The 20,594-nt window shown below is 36.9% G+C and overlaps 3 protein-coding genes across 7 annotated transcripts in view; all 3 read right to left on the bottom strand.

The window, feature by feature from the left end:
- The window catches only part of jvl (javelin-like), a 128,974-nt gene extending 126,738 nt beyond the window's left edge, over nucleotides 1–2,236 (bottom strand). For all 3 annotated transcript variants that reach the window (XR_004673790.2, XM_034970809.2, XM_034970812.2), the window contains exon 1: nucleotides 1,829–2,236. Coding sequence is in view for 2 of the 3 variants with exons in the window: in XM_034970809.2 (XP_034826700.1) it covers nucleotides 1,829–1,894 (66 nt within the window). In the remaining variant the exon portion in view is untranslated. The remainder of the gene's footprint in view (nucleotides 1–1,828) is intronic.
- A 761-nt stretch (nucleotides 2,237–2,997) lies between these two features.
- Wwox (WW domain-containing oxidoreductase) lies at nucleotides 2,998–9,331 on the bottom strand. The gene is made up of 7 exons (XM_034970833.2): nucleotides 9,097–9,331; nucleotides 8,481–8,718; nucleotides 7,415–7,683; nucleotides 6,761–6,940; nucleotides 5,816–5,930; nucleotides 4,838–4,978; nucleotides 2,998–4,184 (listed from the first exon to the last, which is right to left on the bottom strand). Exons 1-7 carry the CDS (start codon nucleotides 9,186–9,188, stop codon nucleotides 3,951–3,953), a joined length of 1,269 nt encoding a protein of 422 aa, XP_034826724.1. The 5' UTR covers nucleotides 9,189–9,331; the 3' UTR covers nucleotides 2,998–3,950.
- A 1,608-nt stretch (nucleotides 9,332–10,939) lies between these two features.
- On the bottom strand, nucleotides 10,940–20,594 carry LOC117984208 (synaptic vesicle glycoprotein 2B-like). 3 transcript variants are annotated; one of them, XM_034970828.2, is made up of 10 exons: nucleotides 20,014–20,594; nucleotides 18,307–18,468; nucleotides 17,698–17,860; nucleotides 17,456–17,577; nucleotides 16,154–16,392; nucleotides 15,733–15,881; nucleotides 13,267–13,372; nucleotides 12,275–12,573; nucleotides 11,172–11,299; nucleotides 10,940–11,086 (listed from the first exon to the last, which is right to left on the bottom strand). In XM_034970828.2, the coding sequence occupies exons 1-10, from the start codon at nucleotides 20,102–20,104 to the stop codon at nucleotides 11,004–11,006; spliced, it is 1,542 nt and encodes a 513-aa protein (XP_034826719.1). In that variant the 5' UTR covers nucleotides 20,105–20,594; the 3' UTR covers nucleotides 10,940–11,003. The 3 variants fall into 3 exon arrangements, with proteins under 3 accessions (XP_034826719.1, XP_069356241.1, XP_069356242.1); XM_069500140.1 differs by lacking the exon at nucleotides 20,014–20,594 and adding an exon at nucleotides 18,789–18,942; XM_069500141.1 differs by lacking the exon at nucleotides 20,014–20,594 and adding an exon at nucleotides 18,560–18,742.

Genomic DNA, 20,594 nt, shown 5'->3' with positions numbered 1-20,594 from the left:
GATGCAAGTGCGAGCTCGCGCAGGTATTGTTCCTCGCGCTCGTTTACTATGTACGGATATAGCACTCACACTAATGCAGATGGCGAATGTGGGGTGCGGTGCGATGTGTGGGCTGGTGTTCCGCTCCCTCACGTCGCGTGCCCCACTAACGCCTAAAAAATGCTATTGCGACGTGTCTTGCGGTTAACTTCAAGAACGACTATTTAATTGGCGCGGACTATAGTTATTTCGCACAAATTAAATCGTGTCAAATGCTTGCCCCACATAGCATTGTGTGCGCGTGGGATCGAGACACTACTTATATTGTTTATCGAGCAAGTAAATTGCCGGTAAAATAGAAAATACTGAACAATGGCTAGTTTTCAATTCCCGCGGTAAACCAAGCAATGCACTAACCAAATTAATTTGCATTACATTCTAATCCATAAAGTTTACTATTTCTACTGGATATTCAGGGACAGCCCTGCAGTGCGAAAAAAACGATGCGACCATGCCTGGAAACCACTATTATAATAAAAAGGAGCATTGAAACATATAAAAAAACCGGCCAAGTGCGAGTGCCAGACAGCACTTGGCCGGTCACAGTAACAGATTTTGTGATGTAACCACAAATTCAAGGTTTTAGTATTGTTCCCCTTATGTGTGCTAGACCTACCTACCTGCCTAATTTCACGATTTTAAATCAACGGGAAGTACCCTATACGTTCTTGACAGACAGACAGACAGACAACGAAGTGATCATATAAGGGTTCCTTTTTCCTTTTGAGGTATGGAACCCAAAAACTACAACTTATGGCAATATTGTTATAAAATAGTTTTGCACTTGCTTTAATAATATTTTTTTGATGTACCTACTTGCTTTTTTTAAATTCATTAACTAGTGCTTGGCTGCAATCAGATCTGCTTGCAAGTGATGATGCACAGCTAAGATGGAACACGCTTGCATAGGAGTTGCCTATTCACTCTTGACCTGAAGGTACTCATATTAAAATATTAGCTTATGCTCGCGACTACCGGGAACGGTAGTAGTAACGGGAACGGTAGTAGTATCTGTCTGTCAAGAAAACCCGTAGGTTTTCTTGACAGACAGACACACAACAATGTGATCCTATAAGGGTTTGACTGAGTAATTTGAAATTGTACTGTTTGACATTATATACGAGTATAATTAAGTGACTAAAGTTTTCGATTTTTATTATAAATGTTAATATTAATTTCAAGCTAAATATTTGCACACTGTCGGTGACAGTTGATTGTGTAAGGGACTGTTTTGTTATTGTTAACTTGTTATGCCCACAATTTTGCAAATAAAACATTTATTTATTTATTTATATTTATTTCTTTTTTCCTTTTGAGGTACAGAATCCTAAAAACATAAAAAGCTTAATAAATGATAAGTATACTCTTTTTCTGCTTTTGTCTTCAATTGAGTAACACAGATTATGTTAAAGTCACTAAATAGACATTTGAGATTGAAATCTTGTTTTTTTTATTCAAAAAAAATTTATACTAGTGCTTGGCTACAGTCAGACCTGTTGCCAAGTGATGTAGCAGCCTAAGATGGAGCCTAGATGCCTATTCACACTCGACTATCTAAACAAAACAAACCAGGAAGCTTTTTGAATTTAATTGTTCTATTATTAGGCTATAGCAGTAAAAATAATTAAGAATTCAATCACTTAGTTAATTTAGTGCAAATTAAGTTTAGTAGTAAAAACTTTAGTTTACAAACATATTTGTATGACCACTTGCTTGTTGGTGTCACATGTATTTTAACAACACATTTGTGCAACAATATTAAAATGAAAGTTATCAAGTAGGTACTCACCACATTGTTATAGTTGAAGGCTGCAGCGCCTGGTACGAAATATTCCCTGTTCATTTTTTCACCCATTATGATAATGTAGAAATCACCAACATCCAAACACAGTTAACACTCACTTGTATCATTTTAGTGTTAATAACATTATTAAACGCTTCAAAACGCATGAAATGCAATGGATTTCTTTACAAAAAGCATTTTTATATTCCTCACTGGGAGCGTCGGAACATTGTTTGGTGACCGATCCCTTCATAAAGTTGATTTATAGCAACTGATTACAATTGAGATAGTTTTAACAAAATATAATAGAATACGAATATTTTGAACTTGATTTTTATATGAATAAAATAAATAGTTATTTTTCAATTGAATGGATTTTTTTAACACCTTGACACACAAACTACTGTCTACGGGCCATAGACTACAGTTTTTTCTGGTCGGTGGTGCTATAGACCAAAGACACTTTCGTCCACTGTCTATTGATGAGGAATTGGATATTATAGAAACGAACGGGTAACATTGTTAAAGTAAAGGATGTTTTTAGACATGGCATTCAAAAATTTTTGCGCACATGTAAAGTAGGTACGCGACAGGTCGATATGGCAATCAGGGTGGGGACGCCACGCACACGCACAGACGCACACCCCACACAGCCCCCGTGCTAACCCGGTGCCGGATAGTGTGGGTGACATCATAGACTATACGTATATATATATATATACTGGGGTGACATGCGCGTGTGCGGCATGTACGAAGCGTTCCCGCCTCATTCCCTGATTGCCATGTCGGCCTGTGGCAAACTATTTAAGGTATAATTTGTAAAATTAGGTTACTAAACAATTTACAATAGAAAAGAAAATATGCATAGCTGTAAATGTTTTTAATCGGACTTTTGTGCTACATATAATGACAAAGTTACCCCACCGTTTGAGGTAACTTTATAACACAGGAAAGATCTACAGCCAAAGTAGGAACTATTCTCTACGAGAGTCTGCAACTGCCACGGGTCCCCCTAGTTCCTCGATACATATAAGGGCCCCCCTTTACAACAAGTCTTATAAAATAAAGGAGTTTGTGTTGACCGTTGGACTGTATAGCTCCCCGGACTATAGTGAAATAGGTTCCTTGCCGTAAAGCTAGATCCTCTGGTGACTGGATTATAATAAAACAAAGCGTCAATAACTTCCAAACAATTTTAATTGCAGTATTCTACATAATATTATATAAAAATAATACTTTATGCTAAGACTCTGTACATAAGGCTATAATATTATAGCCAACTGCGAATTAAATACCATTTCATACAATATTAATTCCATACATCATAAAAAACATCGTAACTGCAAAATTTTAAATGCATCACATAATATAGGTAGGTAGGTAGGCAGTATTCATAATTTATTAGGCGCTAGATGATGCCCGCAACTTTGTCCACGTGAATTTAGGTATTAAAAATATGATAATCAGGATCAAATGTAGTCTAAAATGTTTATGAGATGCGAATTTATCTCTCGTAAAAATTGGGTTAAGCGGATGTGCTGTGAAAAAGTAGCACAGACAGATAGATAGGTATACCTTTTTAAGCGTTTAAACTATCGTGACTCGTGAGTCGTGAGTGATCTATAATAATATACATAAAAAGAAAAGCAAGCTGACTGACTGACTGATACATCAACGCAATGCCTCGATAGCTTAACGGTTGAAGGAGCAAACTGAAAACCGAAAGGTCGCCGGTTCAAATCCCACCCATTACACTATTGTCGTACCTACCCACTTAAACAAGTCTCTCTTAAATCGCATTAGTGTTAATTTTTTTGTGCTTACATCAACCTTTAGAAAGAGATAACGGTTTTGTAGAGCGTTGTCTCTGTCGTTGAGGTCGATAAAACGACAGGTATGAGTGACAGAGACAAGGCTCTATAAAGCCGAAATCTCATTCTAAAGGTCGACGTACACGACGTAGGTCAGTGAAGCCTGAGCCTTAAATTCAAATGTGCCAATTTTTCTAATGGCATATTTAAATCTTATGTACATACACATTCTCTAGCTCCCCATAACTCTTTGATATCATATTTTCTTCAATAAGGATTTGTCGGAGGAGTTCATCGTTTTGTATACACATTGTATGTTATTTAGTCGTTCCTTTCATATCACAGTATTTGTCAATGTATGGTTGAATCAGCTCTGCGCCCATTCTCTCTTGTATCATACGGAGAGATATTGAGAAGACCTCGTAAGCTATCTCCTTGTCTCTGGCTAAGCTGGCCGGCTCGCAGTAGAAGCAGTTGTTGAAGTAAAGACCTGTTACTCCGTCTAATTCGGAAGCGGTTGCCACGTAAACTGTTGTTGCGGCTGCTTGTTGCTGGAAAAACAAAGAGAAACAGATAAAAATAGATAAAGCATGACCAGTAAAATAAGATACCTCGCAATATTGCGGAGAACTCGTGGAACTAATTTATACAATATATACTTAGTGACCATACACTATAATAGAAGTGGCGCCCCCAGAGCAGGTTTTTTATATTTATGGTCAGGCTATACTAACAGAAATACGGTGCGACAAGGCTTATCTTGGCGCGTGGCGAAAATCGAAACTAACGTTACCGTCAAGTGTCCCCTTTGTTCTTGTTTGAATATGCTAAGCCTTTGTTCTCCTAAAGTGCCCACCTGTCAATGTCATTCAAGTGCCAAGAGAGCCTTGTCGCACTGTAGATTTTTTATTCAATTAAAGTGCTTTCGAGTCATCACACGAACAAAACGAAACTTCTGGTTTGGCAGTCCTTCTTACTGAGAAGATCTAGTTAGAAACTCTGCGGTTGCTTTTCAAAATTATGCTATGTATTTATGAGTAAAACTACATTTTGTGGATAAGAAAATTAGAAATTTATCCCTGAAAATCAAAGAGTTCTTCCACAGGTTTAAAAAAAATAAAAATCTAATCCGCAGATTTAGATTTTAAAATGGCAGGTGTCAACTAGTTCTATTCTATATATGTATTTATAAATTTAGACTTGCTAGCGATTTCGTAAAAGGGCGCACTACAAAGAATAGTAGTTTGTACAACCACCAACTATTAGGTAGATTTGTGGACACCATGTTACCAGGGTGTAGAGAGTTAACACAGATGCCCTTTTGTTTCCATTCTTCACTTAAAATCTGAAATTAATGATATTTCATTAAATAAATATATTGTATTACCTTTTATTACTTGTAAATAGGTAATCAGTTCAATTAATATTATCACACTTGATATTATAAAGGCGAAAGTTTGTGTGTATGTTTGTTACTCTTTCAAACGAAAATTACATAACGGATTTGGTTGAAATATGGAATGGAGATAGATTATTATTAATCCAGGGTATTAGCATACATAGGCTACTTTTATCCCGGAAAATCAATTTATTACTTTACTTACTTTTTTTTTTATTATTTTTTTTTATTATGGAACACAAACAGCTTTTACATTTTTACTTAGCTACTTATTTCTAGTTTGTACATAATATGCCTATTAAGTGTTCACTCATTTACATTATATCTATTGAATTTGTACGGGAGTTAGGTTAGTAATTACATTAAATTAAATTATAATGAGTTAGTTAGAGTTTGTGTGACAAAAATAAATGAGTTAGTTTGTTATGAAGTGGTTACAAATAAAGTATATAATTCTAACCGTGCTAAACCTACTAATTATTTAAACTTTTTATTTCAGCTAAAAATTTACCAAATTTGTGTTTAAAAATGATCTAATTGTACATATTTGTTATTGTATATATCTTGTATGTATATTAATTTACTATGTCACTTTCCAGGTATGTATCTATACCCATGCGTCACGTCAATCCGTTGCACTGTTGCAACGTGATTGAAGGACAAACCAAAAAACCAATAAACCAACAAACACACTTTCGCATTTATAATAAGGGTACTGATATAATTAATGATAAAATTGTTTTAAAACTTAAAAGTGCCAAAATATTAAAACTTGTCACTAACCATAGCTGTAATAACATTGTAAAGCTTGGAATTGCCGTAAGCTATCATGGCACTGTAATTATCTTTTGGATGCGCCAGGTTCTGTTTCACAAACACGTTTTTAAGACTCGCTGTTCTGTAACCAAACATATTATAAAATAAATATAATCTAAACATATAAAAGGAAAAGGTACTGACTGACTGGTCTATCAACGCACAGCTCAAACTACTGGACCGATCGGGCTGAAATTGTAGATAGCTATTATAACGTAGGCATCCGCTAAAAGAAAGGATTTTGAAAATTCAACCCCTAAGGGGGTGAAATAGGGGTTTGAAATTTGTGTAGTTCACGCGGACGAAGTCGCGAGCATAAGCTAGTCTTAATATATTTTTAATAATTATAATATACTAGCTGATGCTCGCGACTTCGTCCGCGTGGATTTAGGTTTTTAAAATCCCTTGGGAACTCTTTGGTTTTCCGGGATAAAAAGTAGCCTATGTCACTCACCAGGTCTTTAACTACACCCATGCAAAAAATCACATTGACAGCCATCGCCGAGTTTCTTGCTGGTTCTTCTCGGTAGAAAGGGCATTCTGAACCAGTGGTAGATTCAGTGATGATTCAAAAACACTCATAAAAGTTTATATAAAAATAAACCTTTCTCTATAATGGATTTTTTTTATAGATTTTCTTCTTCGCTGTCATCAGTAATTTGACATTTGAAGAAAAAAGACAAAACAGAGTATAACTATTCCACCGCTATTCCAGGTTTATTTGTTAGAGGGCTAATCTGTAATTTGTGTCATGTTATAGATCTGTTTTAGTTGCAAGTTGCAACCAATGCACCAATTTTGTTGTTTAGCATCAAGATAGCTTTCATCCTGGAGACAGACGTCGGACAGGATACTTTTTGTCCAATGCTCTGGGCAAACTGCTAGTTGAGGAAGTTGAGGAAGGTTTCATACCTGTGTGACTCTGATGACACAAACACCACCCTAGAGCCCTTCTTCAGCAGGGGTTCCAACAGTAACGCAAGATACATGTGAGAGAGATGATTCACTTGGAAGGTCCTGTCTAGCTTGTCCTCTGTCTCCTCATGGGGCAGACCAAACACACCAGCATTTAATATCAATATGTCAAGCTGGCTGAAGATTAAAAAAAAACAGATTTATACATGTTCGACAAACCGGCTTTATTCACGATCACTCACTATAGTTTAAACACTAAAACAGATTTAGGTAAAATTACTTTCACTTTGCTTCATAAATGCTAAGTGTAAGTCGACTAAGACTACTTTTTATGTTCGTATATGTTACAAAAATGTTTATAGGTGAAATCTGATGAGAAATGGTACAGAATTTTTAAAGTGCCAGTAACATTTTAAATAAAAAATCTTTAAAAATAAATAATCTTTATTTGCAAAAATAATGGTCACTTTCCCCTTATGTTTGCTATAAGATCTATCTAAATGCCAAATTTCATGATTCCAAGTACCTTTTAGGTTTCTTGACAGACAAGACAGACAAACACAAACTGACAATGAAGTGATCCTATAAGGGTTCCTTTTTTCTTTTTAAGGTACGGAACCCTAAAAACAAATCTGTGAAAAAGATACTCACTCAGAAAAAACAGTCTTCACAGCCATTGCACATTGTTTTACACTTTTCAATGAGCTCAAGTCTAAATGTATTGCTTTCAAATTCTCTTCAGATATATTAGTTTCTTTGACAATTTGTTCAATAGCCACCTGCGTAGCTTCCATGTTGCGATTGGCCAATAATATGTTGCAGCCGTGCCTCGCCAGGGACTTGGCTGTTTCATAACCAATGCCAGCATTGCAGCCTGTTATAAGTGCATATTTACCAGATAAATCTACACCATGTAAAACCTGTAAATAGAACAGTATATAGAAAAAAATGCTTGATAGAGATACCTTATTATACACTGTATTATCTATATGAACACATAGGTTACTTTCCTTAGGTCCTAGAAAATCAGAGTTCCCATCAGATTTAAAAAAATCTATGTTAACACAGCTAACATTGCAGGCATCATCTAGTCAATACCCATATTATAAATGCTAAAGTGTGTTTGTTTGTCCTTCAATCACGTCGCAATGGAGCAATGGATCGACATAATTTTTTGCATGGATATAGTTGAAGACCTGGAGATTGACAAAGATTTTATCCCGGGAAATCAAAGAGTTCCCACAGGATTTTTAAAAACCTAAATCCACATGTACGAAGTCGCTGGCATCAGTTAGTCTTCTAAATATATAAAAGGAAAAGGTGACTGACTGATCTATCAACACACAACGGATCGGGCTGAAATTTGGCATGCAGATAGCTATTATGACGTAGGCATCCGCTAAGAAAGGATTTCTGAAAATTCAACCTCTAAGGGGGGTTTGAAATTTGTGAAGTCCACGCGGACAAAGTCGTGAGCATATGCTAGTAATCTATAAAAGGAAAAGAAGACTAACTTATCTATCAACGCACAGCTCAAATTACTGCACAGATCGGGCTGAAATTTGGCATGCAGATAGCAATTATGACGTAGATGTCCGCTAAGAATTTTTTTTTGAAAATTCAACCCCTAAGGGGTAAGCTAGGGGTTTGAAATTTCTGTAGTTTACGTAGACAAAGTCTTGGGGATAAGCTAGTTTATAAAACAAACATTACTTACTTGAAAAGCTGTGGTCGACCCATCAAATCTTTGGCGAAAATCATGAAGATGCTTCTTTTCCTCTGTTGCAAAAGCTAATCTTGGATCTACATAAGATTTATTTCCAGTTTCTTGTTGAATGTACAGTGGTTTTCCATTTTCATCCATGGTTTTCGTCCAACCAAAGGGCAAGTCTTTGGGAATTACTTTTTTATGCCCTGTTCGTGGATGGGTCCACTGTGTTTTATTATTAGAAGTGCTGTAATATAAAAAAACAATGTTTTTCAATGTTTTTAACCACTGCCCATGTACATATACAATAGAGTAACCACTCGCGCCAATGCGTTGTCAGCTTTTTAGTAATTTGTTGATAAGTCCCTTGAATAAACCTTAAATAAGCAAAGTACTCAAAGTAGGGTCACTACCGAAGGAAGTTGGTTCCACAATTTGCATAATTTTAGCCATTGTTGAGATAAGATATCATTGTTCATATCTTACTTCGTTTGTTGGTTACCTACCTAATAAATTTAAAAAAGTAATAGCAAAAGCAATTACGTAGGCTTAGTGCCTAAAATTTACCTTAAAACTATAAAAATCGTGTCATAAGAGAAATAGAAAATTAAAACTTCTTACTTACTTTACGAAATAAACGTTACCATCTTCTGTGGACTTCTCTTCCCAACCTGGAGGCAGCTCGTCCTCGCTATCAGAGTCTAGTGAATTGTGCATGTTTTAACCAATTATCTTTACCAAGAAGTTTTTAACTATTTTAATTAGATCTAGCTCAATATTATCATTTATCAATAATCATTTAATTAATACTTAGAAATTCTTTGCCAATAACATATACTATGTATAATAATAACTAATAATATGTCGATGTCTCCACTGAGTATGGTCTCTTCTCGTTGTCTACTATCAAAGTCAATTTTAATTTTGCAAGGCGAGTGTGTGGGCTTGACATAATCTCTGGGCTTGACTGGCTTGGTTGGTCCCTTAGATTGGTCCATATTGGACTATTGGATGACGGTTGGGCTAATGTTTGGCAAATGTCATGGCAACACAATGATATAAAAAATATGGGTTTGTCTATGATTAGCATATCAAGTACGAGGGCGCCAAAAAAACCGCGCCAAATACGAAGTCGACGGCCGATGTTACAATAATTATAAAATTATAGTTTAGTAGTTATCCTTGAAATTGAGGCAGATTGAGGTCTGCTCATAGAGCAGAAACAAAGAGGAGTTGGCCTAAGCAACTGTGCACTGTGATTTTCAACTAGGTCCTGACGTCATCACTGTGGGCGGGGCCTTAGTTAGTATGCTGTCTGCGTTCGTCAGGTTCACATATATTGAGACTCGTATTATCGGTGTGTTTTCGCGTTTTTAAGAACAAAAGGATGAAGTGTTGTGTTTTATCGTGTCAGAGTTATTCAGACAGACGTTCTGATGCTATGAATGGTATCACATTTCATTTGTAAGTAATTTTATACGTAATTATTAAAATAGTTCTAGATTATTGACATCTAGTGTGAGATAGCTGAACTATGTAGTGACATCAATATATCGATGTTAGGTCGCTAAGCGAGTAGTTTTGCTACTAACCCGCAGATGGAAAATTGAGAAGTGGGCGGCGTTCCACAACCCCTCACCCCGCAAAATGTCACTCGATATTTCATAGGGAAATCTTAATACAACATCTCCTCTTTGTTTCTGCTCTATGGGTCTGCTTTTTGCCAGTACAAAGGCTGCTTATTGGAACGTCAGTAAGATAAATTTTAAGTACTTACATCTACGAGATAGAGAGTATTTAGTAGGTATAAATTATTTACATACTTTTAAGTAATTGTAAGTAACATCAAGCATATAGCCCTTATAGCTGGTTAAGCTAACATACTTCTGTCTGTGTGCACCAGTGATCTATTATTTGGTTGGTAGGTACTTCATACTCCACGTATTCTGTAAAACTCAAAAGCAGAAAGAAAAGTTGGTCACTAAAAAAAAACCGGCCAAGTGCGTGTCAGGCTCGCGCATCGAGGGTTCCGTACTATAGTCGTATTTTTTCGACATTTTGCACGATAATTCAAAAACTATGATGCATAAAAATAAATAAAAATCTGTTTTAGGATGCACAAGTGAAGCCCTTTCATATGATACCCCACTTGATATAGTTTTACTTCGAAAATTGAAAATCCTAATGATTAGTTTATGACCACAATTTAATTTTTTTGTGTAAGATAACCACAAATTCACAGTTTTCAGATTTTTCCCCTAATACCAGCTATAAAAGACCAATCTACCTACCAAATTTCATGATTCTAGGTCAACGGGAAGTACCCTGTAGGTTTCTTGACAGACAGACAACAAAGTGATCCTATTAGGGTTCCGTTTTACCTTTTGAGGTACGGAACCCTAAAAACTACTTTCATAGGCTTTGGTGACAAAGAGATTAATCAAAGTCATGATTTAACTACGTAATGTATAATATCACTATTTTATTCGTTATAATAATAACATTATGTATTTTTAACCAACTTTTTCTTCGTTAAAGGTGTGTGACGTCATACTGTTTCTTCTCGGTCGGCTTCCTTTTCGATTTCGGCAGCAGCAATGCGAGGGCTGCACAAACTGAAACATTTTAATAATTATGTATTAGAATCATTATCAGTACTTATGTGTACATACATACCCATGCTAATGTAAAGATACGTACATAACAACATCCCTCCGAAGAAATAGAAGGTAACCTCGCACACAGCGTTGATCAACAGCCCGGCGACATTCGTGCCCACTATGGAACCTATCCGTCCGACCATCATGGAAAGACTTATGGCCATTCCTCTGCAAGAAAAATATTACGTTCTACAGATATTACTTATGTATAACCACTAGCAGATGCCCGCGACTTCGTCCGCGTACTGGTTTCTCATGAGATCTGAAATTTTCCCGCTGCAAAAGGCCTCACTTACCTACTCACTCAGACACGGAACCCAGAACTCCTGAATGCCAATTTTCATATCTCTAACTTCAAAAACAGGATTTTCATATAACCCTTCCACCCCCATTTTACTCCCTTAGTGGGGGGGGGGGGGGTTTAGTTAGATCCTTTCTTATCTGATACCTACCTTCAAATTTCAAGTAAAAATCAATTGTTAAAACTTTTCTATAAAAACCCCCCCCTTCCGCACCCTTAGGGGGGGAATGTTTCATAACCGTTTCTTAGCTGACACCTACGTCCTAGAAAGAACCTACCTTCCAAATTTCAAGTTTGTAGGCTTTATAGTTTCTGAGATTTCGTGATTAGTCAGTCAGTCAGTCAGTCAGTCAGTGAGTGAGTGGTATTTCTCTTTTATATATTTAGATTATTATTTATTCACCTTAACAATTTAAGTCATCATCATGATCAACCCATTGCCAGTCCACTACTGAACGTCAGAATGAGAATTGTATAGTCTGCCACGTTGGCCTAGTGCTGATTGGCAGACAATAATTTCCTGCGCTAGACCGTGGTGTGTGGAAGCCCCTACAAAAGATCTATGTCCAGCAGTGGACGTCTGTGATGATGATGAGCTTAATTCTTTGTGGGCTTCCATAAAATAACGCTTGCTTCTATCCAAAATGGAAAAATATAAGTCTTCTTTAAAACAGAATCGTACGCGGCAGAAAATATTGTACACCCATCTTTAGTAAGGGACAGCGGTTTGGTAGAGCGTTTCAAACGGCACGTAGGTATGAGTGATAGAGACATCTACAAAGCCGAAATCTCATTCTAAAGGTCGATGTACAATATTTTTGCCGGCTACTGTACCTACTTACCTCAAATTTGTAGGATACATCTCCACAGCAAACGCATTTACAGGCCCGATTGCAAGTGCCATAAGTGGTAGCGAGGAGAGCAGTATCGCAAACAATACGTCTTGAGTAACCACATTGATGAATATACAACACAAGCCTATAATCAAATAGACTAAGATCAGTAGGGTCTTCTTTCCCAGTAATTTGATGGTACTGCTGACCCCTAGAGCGATTAAGGCGCAAGAAATGGTGGCGGTCGTATTTATCATATACGTTATGGGTTGTATTGAGTCATCGCATACTGCGTTTTTCACAGCCGTCTGAAAAGTAAAAAATGATTGATGAAAATAAAGCAGGTACAATACGCGGTCGAAAGTAATGTACATCGGCCTTTAGAATGACATTTCGGCTTTGTAGAGCGTCGTCTCTGTCACTCATACCTATATGACGTTTTGTCGGTCTCAACGACCGAGACAGTGCTCTTAATCTGCTATCTCCTTCTAAAGGTCGGTGTACATTACTTTCAGCCGCGTACTGTACACAAATAATTTGGCTGACGTAAAGAGCGTAAATCTCTAACCAATTTGTCAAAAATCAAGATTTTGTGGGCTTTAACTAAAGCAGGATTTTCAGAAATTCCATCAAACTGAAACTATTATTTTTACAGCTACGTCGTGCAAAATCTATTTTTTCATAATCTCAATCTAAAATACATGTCGTAATGTCCTTATCAGACAGAGTAGGTAATCATAAAGTTTTATAGCTAGAATCTTTGAGTCCGTATCACTTTATAAAACTCTTATGTATTTTTAAGAATAACAAAAGAAACTAGCTAGGTACCTAGTTTTATCTAGGGTGTAGCTACATTTCGTTGAGTTTGATTGTTTGTATGGAATGGGCTCCGAATACACTCCTACAGTAGTTTGTAAAGGACCCGAAATAATTTTATTAAATTCAGTTAGTGGGTAGATATCGTAAACCAGCATGGAACCAAAAAATATATACCTACCTACCTCGTTTAGTCTCTGAGCAATAACTCCGCAGGCGGTCAAACCGCCACTATTCCCTGACAAGACTCTGTTGAGGACATCTGGTAACCACATATACAGGCCATTCACTCTAAAACAAAAAAAAAGTTTAAGTAGAAAATCTATAATAAAAGGAAGAGCTGACTGACTCTATTAACGCACAGCTCAAACTACCGGACGGATCGGCTAAGAACGGCTTTTTGAAAATTCAACCCCTAAAGAGGTAAAACAGGGGTTTGAAATTTGCGTGGTCCATGCGGGCGATGTCGCGGGAATAAGCTTGTAATAATATATAAGTAGGAAGAGGTGGTAGCCTAGTAGTTAAGACTTCGACCTCCTATTTGAGAGGTCCGGATTTCGATGCCGGCATGCATCCCTAACTTTTCGGATGATATCACTTGCTAGTGGCTTTAACGGTGAAGTAGAATATTGTAAAGAAACCTGCATGCAGAGCGTTGGAGGCACCGAGTTCGATTCCCGGAAGGTAATTAGGAATTTCATAATTTCTAAATTTCCTCTGGTCTGGTCTGGTGGGAGGCTTCGACCACCTACCAGCACCACTAGTTACCACTTCACTGACAAAGCCGTGCCGCCAAGCAATTTAGCTTCCGGTACGATGCCATGTAGAATCCAATGGGGTTTATGGGTTTAATAAAAACTGCCATACTCTTCCAGGTTAGCCCACTTCCATCTTAGGCTGCATCATCACTTTCCACCAGGTGAGATTGCACTCAAGTGCTGACTCGTCTCTGAATAAAAAATGCCAGCAGCGTCGTTGAGAGCCTTGGTTTTTACGTCAACGTCATCCTTATCCTCAAAAATTTCCATACGCTGTCGCGGGTAGAGACATAAATAAAAGGCCAATGGCATAATAATCGTCCGCGGCGGTAATATTCCGAAAAAATAATCCTGCCAAAAATCTCGCAAACTTTAAGTACCTACCATATGGCGGTCCTACCCGTCTATAGGCTCATCACGCGCTTATACAAAGTGTACCTACTTACAATAAATTATGTCGAGAGGTCGTTCTGCTAGCCCTCATACACAATGATAGAAAAAGAATGTCGCCGCCAAGCGATTAAGCATTGCTGTCTAGAAACAGATAAGAGGTGTGGTATGGGTGTAACAAAAACTGCCATACCCCTTCCAAGCTAGTCCGCTACCACTTTAGACTGCATCGTCACTTACCACCAGGGCAGTCAAGGGCCAACTTGTAATGGAATTAAAAATATACATTACTAGCTTATTATACTCGTGACTTCGTTGGCGTGGACTACACAAATTTCAAACCCCTATTTTACCCTCTTAGGGATTGAATTTTTAAATATCTTTTCTTGGCGGATATCTACGTCATAACAGCTATCTGCATGCCCAGCCCGATCCGTCCAGTAGTTTCACAGTAGTTTGAACTGTGCGTTGATAGATCAGTCAGTCAGCTTTTCCTTTTATAAGTATATTTAGATTAGCCCATTATTAAACACAGGTCACCCTCACGTCTCAGAATGAGAAGGGTTTATAGACGATAGTCATCCCGCTGGCCAAGTGCGAATTGGGAATTTTATGGAGAACTCTTAGGCATGCAGGTTAACGTCGATACATTTGTGATTTGCGCTTACTCGAATTGATCACTTGATCAATTTGACCAGCAGAATAGGTAGCTGTTTCGGAAAAATTACTTGCAAACACATTTAATAAGTATTAAAGTATTCATTCGTTGCTTCGCGTTTTTTTTCCTTTTGGGCATAAGGTCATAACTACAAATTACGTGCGAATTGCATATTTGGAATTACCTAATTTTTAATTAAACGAAACAAAAAATAATGATTATGTTTTGTTGAATCTCTAACGTTACCTACTAACACTAACTAAGCAAATAATATTTTTAAAAACCTTGGGAAATTCATACTTCTGAGCTGTCTTTGGTCTGAATTCCGGTACTTAAGAAGTTTCGGCTATAGCTAGTAGCCAAACGATTCAGCGTTTTGGTACGATGCCATGTAGAAACCGATTATGAGATGGGTTCATAATAAAACTTTCAAGTGAGCCCTTCTGAGTTCATTTTATTCTTGAGTAGCTGCTGCCCGCAACTTCGTCCGCGTGGATTTAGATTCTTAAAAATCCCGTGGAAGCTTTTTGATTTTCCGGAATAAAAAATAGCTTATGTCACTCTCCAGGTCTTTAACTACTTATATAAATATTATGTACATGCAAAAAATTACATCGATCCGCTGTTCTGTTTGTGGCGTGATTGAAAGACAAAACAATAAACAAACACACTTTAGCATTTATAATATGGGCAGTGGGTAGTCATATAGTTTTTTATGACGATTTATGAAGCCGACTCCACCTCATTCATAAGAACCAAAAAATAGTTTAGGGGATTCGACGTAACAGATGACATAATAACATAACCCTTTCGTAGGCAGGTAAAACATGAAATTGATAACTTACGTGGCAAATAATCCGAAAAATAGGGTTCCGTTTAGAGCCATCCATTTCACATACGGTGGTTTGAGTAAAGGCACTGTTTGTGTCACTAGAGACTGCAGGAAAGGAGGCTTTTCCTTTTGGTCCTGCGTTGGCAATTTCAATCTTCTCACCTGGAATTTTTTTTAAACATAATTTCCTTCATTCAAATTTGAAAAATTGTAGCTGAAAATAAGTACATATTATATTAATATACTTAACTAGGTAGATATAAATTATCTAATTGTATTTTAATATTATTATGTTAAAATTTGCGTACGCTAGTACGTCAGCAGTGCAGTGCAGACTGATATTGTCACTAACTACCATACTAGACTTCACCTCGTTCATACAAAAACCTATTTGATGAATAAGTAATATAAAAAAACAAATGACACGTCCTTACAGGATAATTTTCAGCCGGTTGCTGTTTATTCCCAGAGTATATTTTCGTCAAGACTTGCAACGACTCGTCGTGCCTGCCCTGCGAGACCAGGTATTTGGGGCTCTCTGGGCCGAAGGACAGCATAGCGGCACTTATGAGGAACGAGCTCGAGTATAAGATAGCAAGCAATCTCCATGGTCGGAACTCGTACAAGCCAAAGTTGACTCGAAAATCGAGTGGTAATATCGCCCACGCCAATACTGAAAATGTTAGAAGGTTAATAATCTTATCCTTCCAGGTTTCACTGGCATCCCAGACAATATAGGTGCAGCTTTAGTATGAAAAAATCTACTTCTACAAAGGTTCCAAGTTCTGGAGGTTCGACCCTGCGCACGTATCCTAAACCGCTGTCCAACTGGTCTGGAATACCTGGATAGTCACGGGCATAAGCTAGTATATATACTAAGTATAATACCTATATACTGTAGGCTTAGGCTACATAAAAATTAAAGCGTGTTGCGTCCTTAATTTGACATATCATCACCCTTCAATTTGAGGCCACTGGCCTGCCTGCTTTAAAACGTGTAGGTTTTCAAGAGGAAAAACGTTGTTTCTCCAGGAAAAAGCCTTAATTCATGTTTCGTTGAATGCCGAACTACTGAAATAATTAAAGGTCGTAGGTATAAAATATCATGATCATCAGACCTGCTGGCAAGTATTGATGCAGCCTAAGATGGAGCGCATATAAGACTAGAACTTTAGAAGATGCCTATTCACTCTTGGAATGGTCCAACGTAGGCACTCAGTGCGTTATTTCCAGAGAGATTATCATCATCACCATTTCAACCCATCCCCGGTCCATTACTGACAACGGGTCTCCTATCAGATTGAAAATGGTTTAAGCCATAGTTCACCACACCACGATGATATTTACCATTTCTACTCGGTCTATTTACCTAATTGTTTTAAACGAACTATACTCTGAGCCTCTCAGGTTGGTTTTGCATTCTTCGTAAAATGTAGGTACAGTATGCGGCCGAAAATAATGTACATCGGCCTTTAGAATGACCTTTTGGCTTTGTAGAGCGTTGTCTCTGTAACTCATACCTATATGACGTTTCGTCTGCCTCAATGGCAGGGATAACGCTCTACAAATCTGCTATTTCCTTCTAAATGTCGATGTACATTACTTTCTGCCGTGTACTGTACATATTTATTAAAAAAAATGCAATGTGCCTATTGAGCTCGACAGTCATGATAGGTATATACGTATATACATACGTGTATATATCCATAATAAATGAACTTAGAAAAACAACTTACAAGGTACCATGGCAGCTCCAGATATTTGCATGGCATTGGTGATGGACAGTGTAATATCTCTGTACCTTGCTGGCAATATTTCACCGATGAAGGAGTATGGCACGGCAGCTGGACAAGCTATGCTGAAAAAATCAGGCAATCACAATAATCGGGCAAGCATTGCAATGCCTCTTCAATTTTACGACTCGCGCGCCGACACCCTTTACTTTACACCCTAAACTCTGGCATTTAACATTTCTTACCATAGAGAAGATAAAAATTTGAAGAATGTAAAACTAATGAGATCGGGCATGAAAGCTGCGAGTATGCCGAATACACCCGCGGCGACTGAGCTGTAGATAATCATCCACTTTCTTCCGCGGGTGTCCACGAGGTAGCCCCACGGGAATGATGTTAAAACTATACCTGAAAATAAGAGGATAAAGGATTTGAATAATTTTATTTCTATTATTATTCTAATGTTACACCAAAATACTAACTGTGCATCGAAACATTGTGCACATGAAAATAAATCAAATTGTTGAATTTCGCAAGCAGTTCTAGTGGATTGTAGTAAAATAAGCTTGCTGTTCTCTGTGTATCATGGATTTCAACAAAGGATACACAAGGAACCTTTGATGACTTCTTCGGTGAAGCAAATGCCCTGAGGATGTGTTATTCAAATTATATATATAGGTAATTAGTGCGAATCGCGAGTGTAATGACTAATGACCCACGTAAATTTTACCTACCTACCCAAATAAAACTTTGTTTACAATCAGCGCGAGCGAGACGCTTTCAACATGCAGTGTGTATCATCTATGACTGAAGCTTTATTAGAGGGAAAGAATGACAGAGAGTTATTATCATACCGATGTAAGGAACGGACCCAATGAACCCGCGCTGCGAGTTCGTCATCTGAAGGTCACATTTAGCGGCGGGCAGCAGGAATGAGTACCCCACCGGTTCAATAATTGCGGCTATCAGGAACATGGCCAGTGTAAGACTGTATTTTATGCTATACCAGCCGATACCTAGAAAAAATAATGTAAATATAACGCTTTTTAATCAAAAAACAAAATTGTAAATTAATGAAGGTGATCATGATTATTATAAAATACTTACTTAGTTGCTTTATCTTTCGAACAAAAGTGTACACAACGGGACACAAAACCACGTAAGATTAAATACATAATAATAGTAATATTTACATACACTTATAAAACACATTAGTAGATTTCTAGATATTCTTAGTTATATTATGTACAGACAGTATTTACAGAAAATAATATATATTTTTCTATCCCTTTCTGCTTATCTTCATTAAAAACTAAGAATTGAAAGTTCAACTCACATCTTTTGCCGACAAACTAACTTTTCGTGATCTAACGAGAACGAGAGGTTATATAATACATGTACATCCCATACATACACGGGCGATAACTGCAAACCGGTTGCACATTGCGCGGGCAAACAATGTATACGGTGAAAGAACTACGGGTTTTATTATACCTCGCCTTTTAAATCAGCTGCCTTCTTCTCTGGCGGAAAAGGTAACGCGAACGAATATTAAACGGAAGCTGAAGGGATACTTCCTTGGCAACCTATGAGCATGCCGGGTTGCGTCGGGGATATCTCCTTGGCTCCTGTCGTGACGATATAATAGTCGCACGTATAATACATAAATAATAATGTCACCTGTTAAATTATATGTGTATCTGCATGTGTGTGTATATGCATATATGTATGTATATACATATATGTGTAGGTATATGTATTATATGTTCTTTGTTTTTAACATTAAGTTAGTATATTATAATATAGTAATTCTAATTTTCTTATTTCTAATTTTGTTTTTTTTTGACAAAAGTAGGCATGATGTAATGCGCAGACGTACGCATTGAGGGTCAAACCTCTGTGGTTTTTTTACAATGCGTACTACCTATTATATGTAAATTTTCTTGTATGTTAATAATAAATTAAAAAAAAAAAAAAAAAAAGCAGTTAAATTAAGTACGTACCTACCTACCTACTTATTCTCAGTAATATATAATTTATCAATCGTCACAAATTTTAGATTACACCAAGAAAAACCAGATATAAATTTTTGCATAATAATTATAGTAGGTACCTAAATTAGAAACTTGTTATTCTTGAACGAAATACCTCACGAAAAACCTGCGAGTGAACCGGCAAAATCTAAAGACACCTAATTAGTATGTAGAATCGTCTATGCTTATAGATAGGCGGTATAAAGCACCTAAAATAAACCTAGTAGTAGGACTAACCCAGTACTAAGTAGTGATTTATATCTTTACCTACTAATCTATATGTTTGTCTGAAATATCGAAATAACTAGGTACCTACCTCATATTAGGCTCATAAGTCATATGGTTATTTGAACTGTACCATAACTGAATCACATGTTTAAAAAAAAATGACTGTCTGTCTGTCTGTTTGAACGGTCTACTATCCGAGGAGACCCGTGTTAAGTAGTGGGCCGGCGATGGGTTGTTGATGATGATGATGTTTTACAAAACAAAATATAAAATAACGTACCATATCGAGATTTCGCTTACCTGCCACATTAAGTGCTTGATCCAAATCCACTTCATTATTTCCAATTTCATCAATTGTTTTCGACACTGTATTTATAATTTTCTTCACCATTGTACCTGCTTATGATATCACATAAAGTTTATTTTTTGTACTTACAACTTCACTCACAAGTCACAACCTCACAAACTCACAACCTCACAACCTGTTCATTCGATGATAAAAAGCAATTTGCTCTCTTCTTTATACTGAAAGCTTGACTTAAGTCATAATAATTGAGATCGCGTACCTATTTATGTATATAATAATATATTTATTGACTGTACCTAATTAAAAATGATACACGAGTACTAATATATACTTAGTTGATGCTTGCGTTGCAAATTGCAATGCGACTCTCACGACACCAGCTATTACTGCACTTGATTTTACTTTGTTAGAAAACTACAACTGCCGAAGTGTCGACAGCAACTGTACAAAGTGACTCAAATCAGATGAAAGATGCGGGAACTTAAACATTATTTTTGTAATATGTATAGATGTAAGCTATTTATTAGTTTTAATAGTGTCGAGTAATAATATTATGTCCTACACAATGCGCATT

The sequence above is a fragment of the Maniola hyperantus genome, chromosome 8 (genome assembly GCF_902806685.2).
Source record: "Maniola hyperantus chromosome 8, iAphHyp1.2, whole genome shotgun sequence".
In the NCBI taxonomy this organism is placed as follows: domain Eukaryota; kingdom Metazoa; phylum Arthropoda; class Insecta; order Lepidoptera; family Nymphalidae; genus Maniola; species Maniola hyperantus.
Note: the sequence above shows the minus strand (reverse complement) of the source record. Positions and strands in the feature narration are given on the sequence as shown.

What these genes read in the sequence shown, in the direction of transcription:
- Wwox (XM_034970833.2), bottom strand. Translation starts at nt 9,188, where the DNA reads ATGCACAATTCACTAGACTCTGATAGCGAGGACGAGCTGCCTCCAGGT. An exon ending in ACAATGTTATTACAGCTATG is followed by an intron (nt 4,979 to 5,815) that starts GTTAGTGACAAG and finishes CATTAATTTCAG; the next exon opens with ATTTTAAGTGAAGAATGGAA. An exon ending in GCCCTTTTACGAAATCGCTA is followed by an intron (nt 4,185 to 4,837) that starts GCAAGTCTAAAT and finishes TTGTTTTTCCAG; the next exon opens with CAACAAGCAGCCGCAACAAC.
- LOC117984208 (XM_034970828.2), bottom strand. Translation starts at nt 20,104, where the DNA reads ATGGTGAAGAAAATTATAAATACAGTGTCGAAAACAATTGATGAAATT. An exon ending in AAATTTTTATCTTCTCTATG is followed by an intron (nt 17,578 to 17,697) that starts GTAAGAAATGTT and finishes TGATTTTTTCAG; the next exon opens with CATAGCTTGTCCAGCTGCCG. An exon ending in TTGCTCAGAGACTAAACGAG is followed by an intron (nt 12,574 to 13,266) that starts GTAGGTAGGTAT and finishes TTTACTTTTCAG; the next exon opens with ACGGCTGTGAAAAACGCAGT.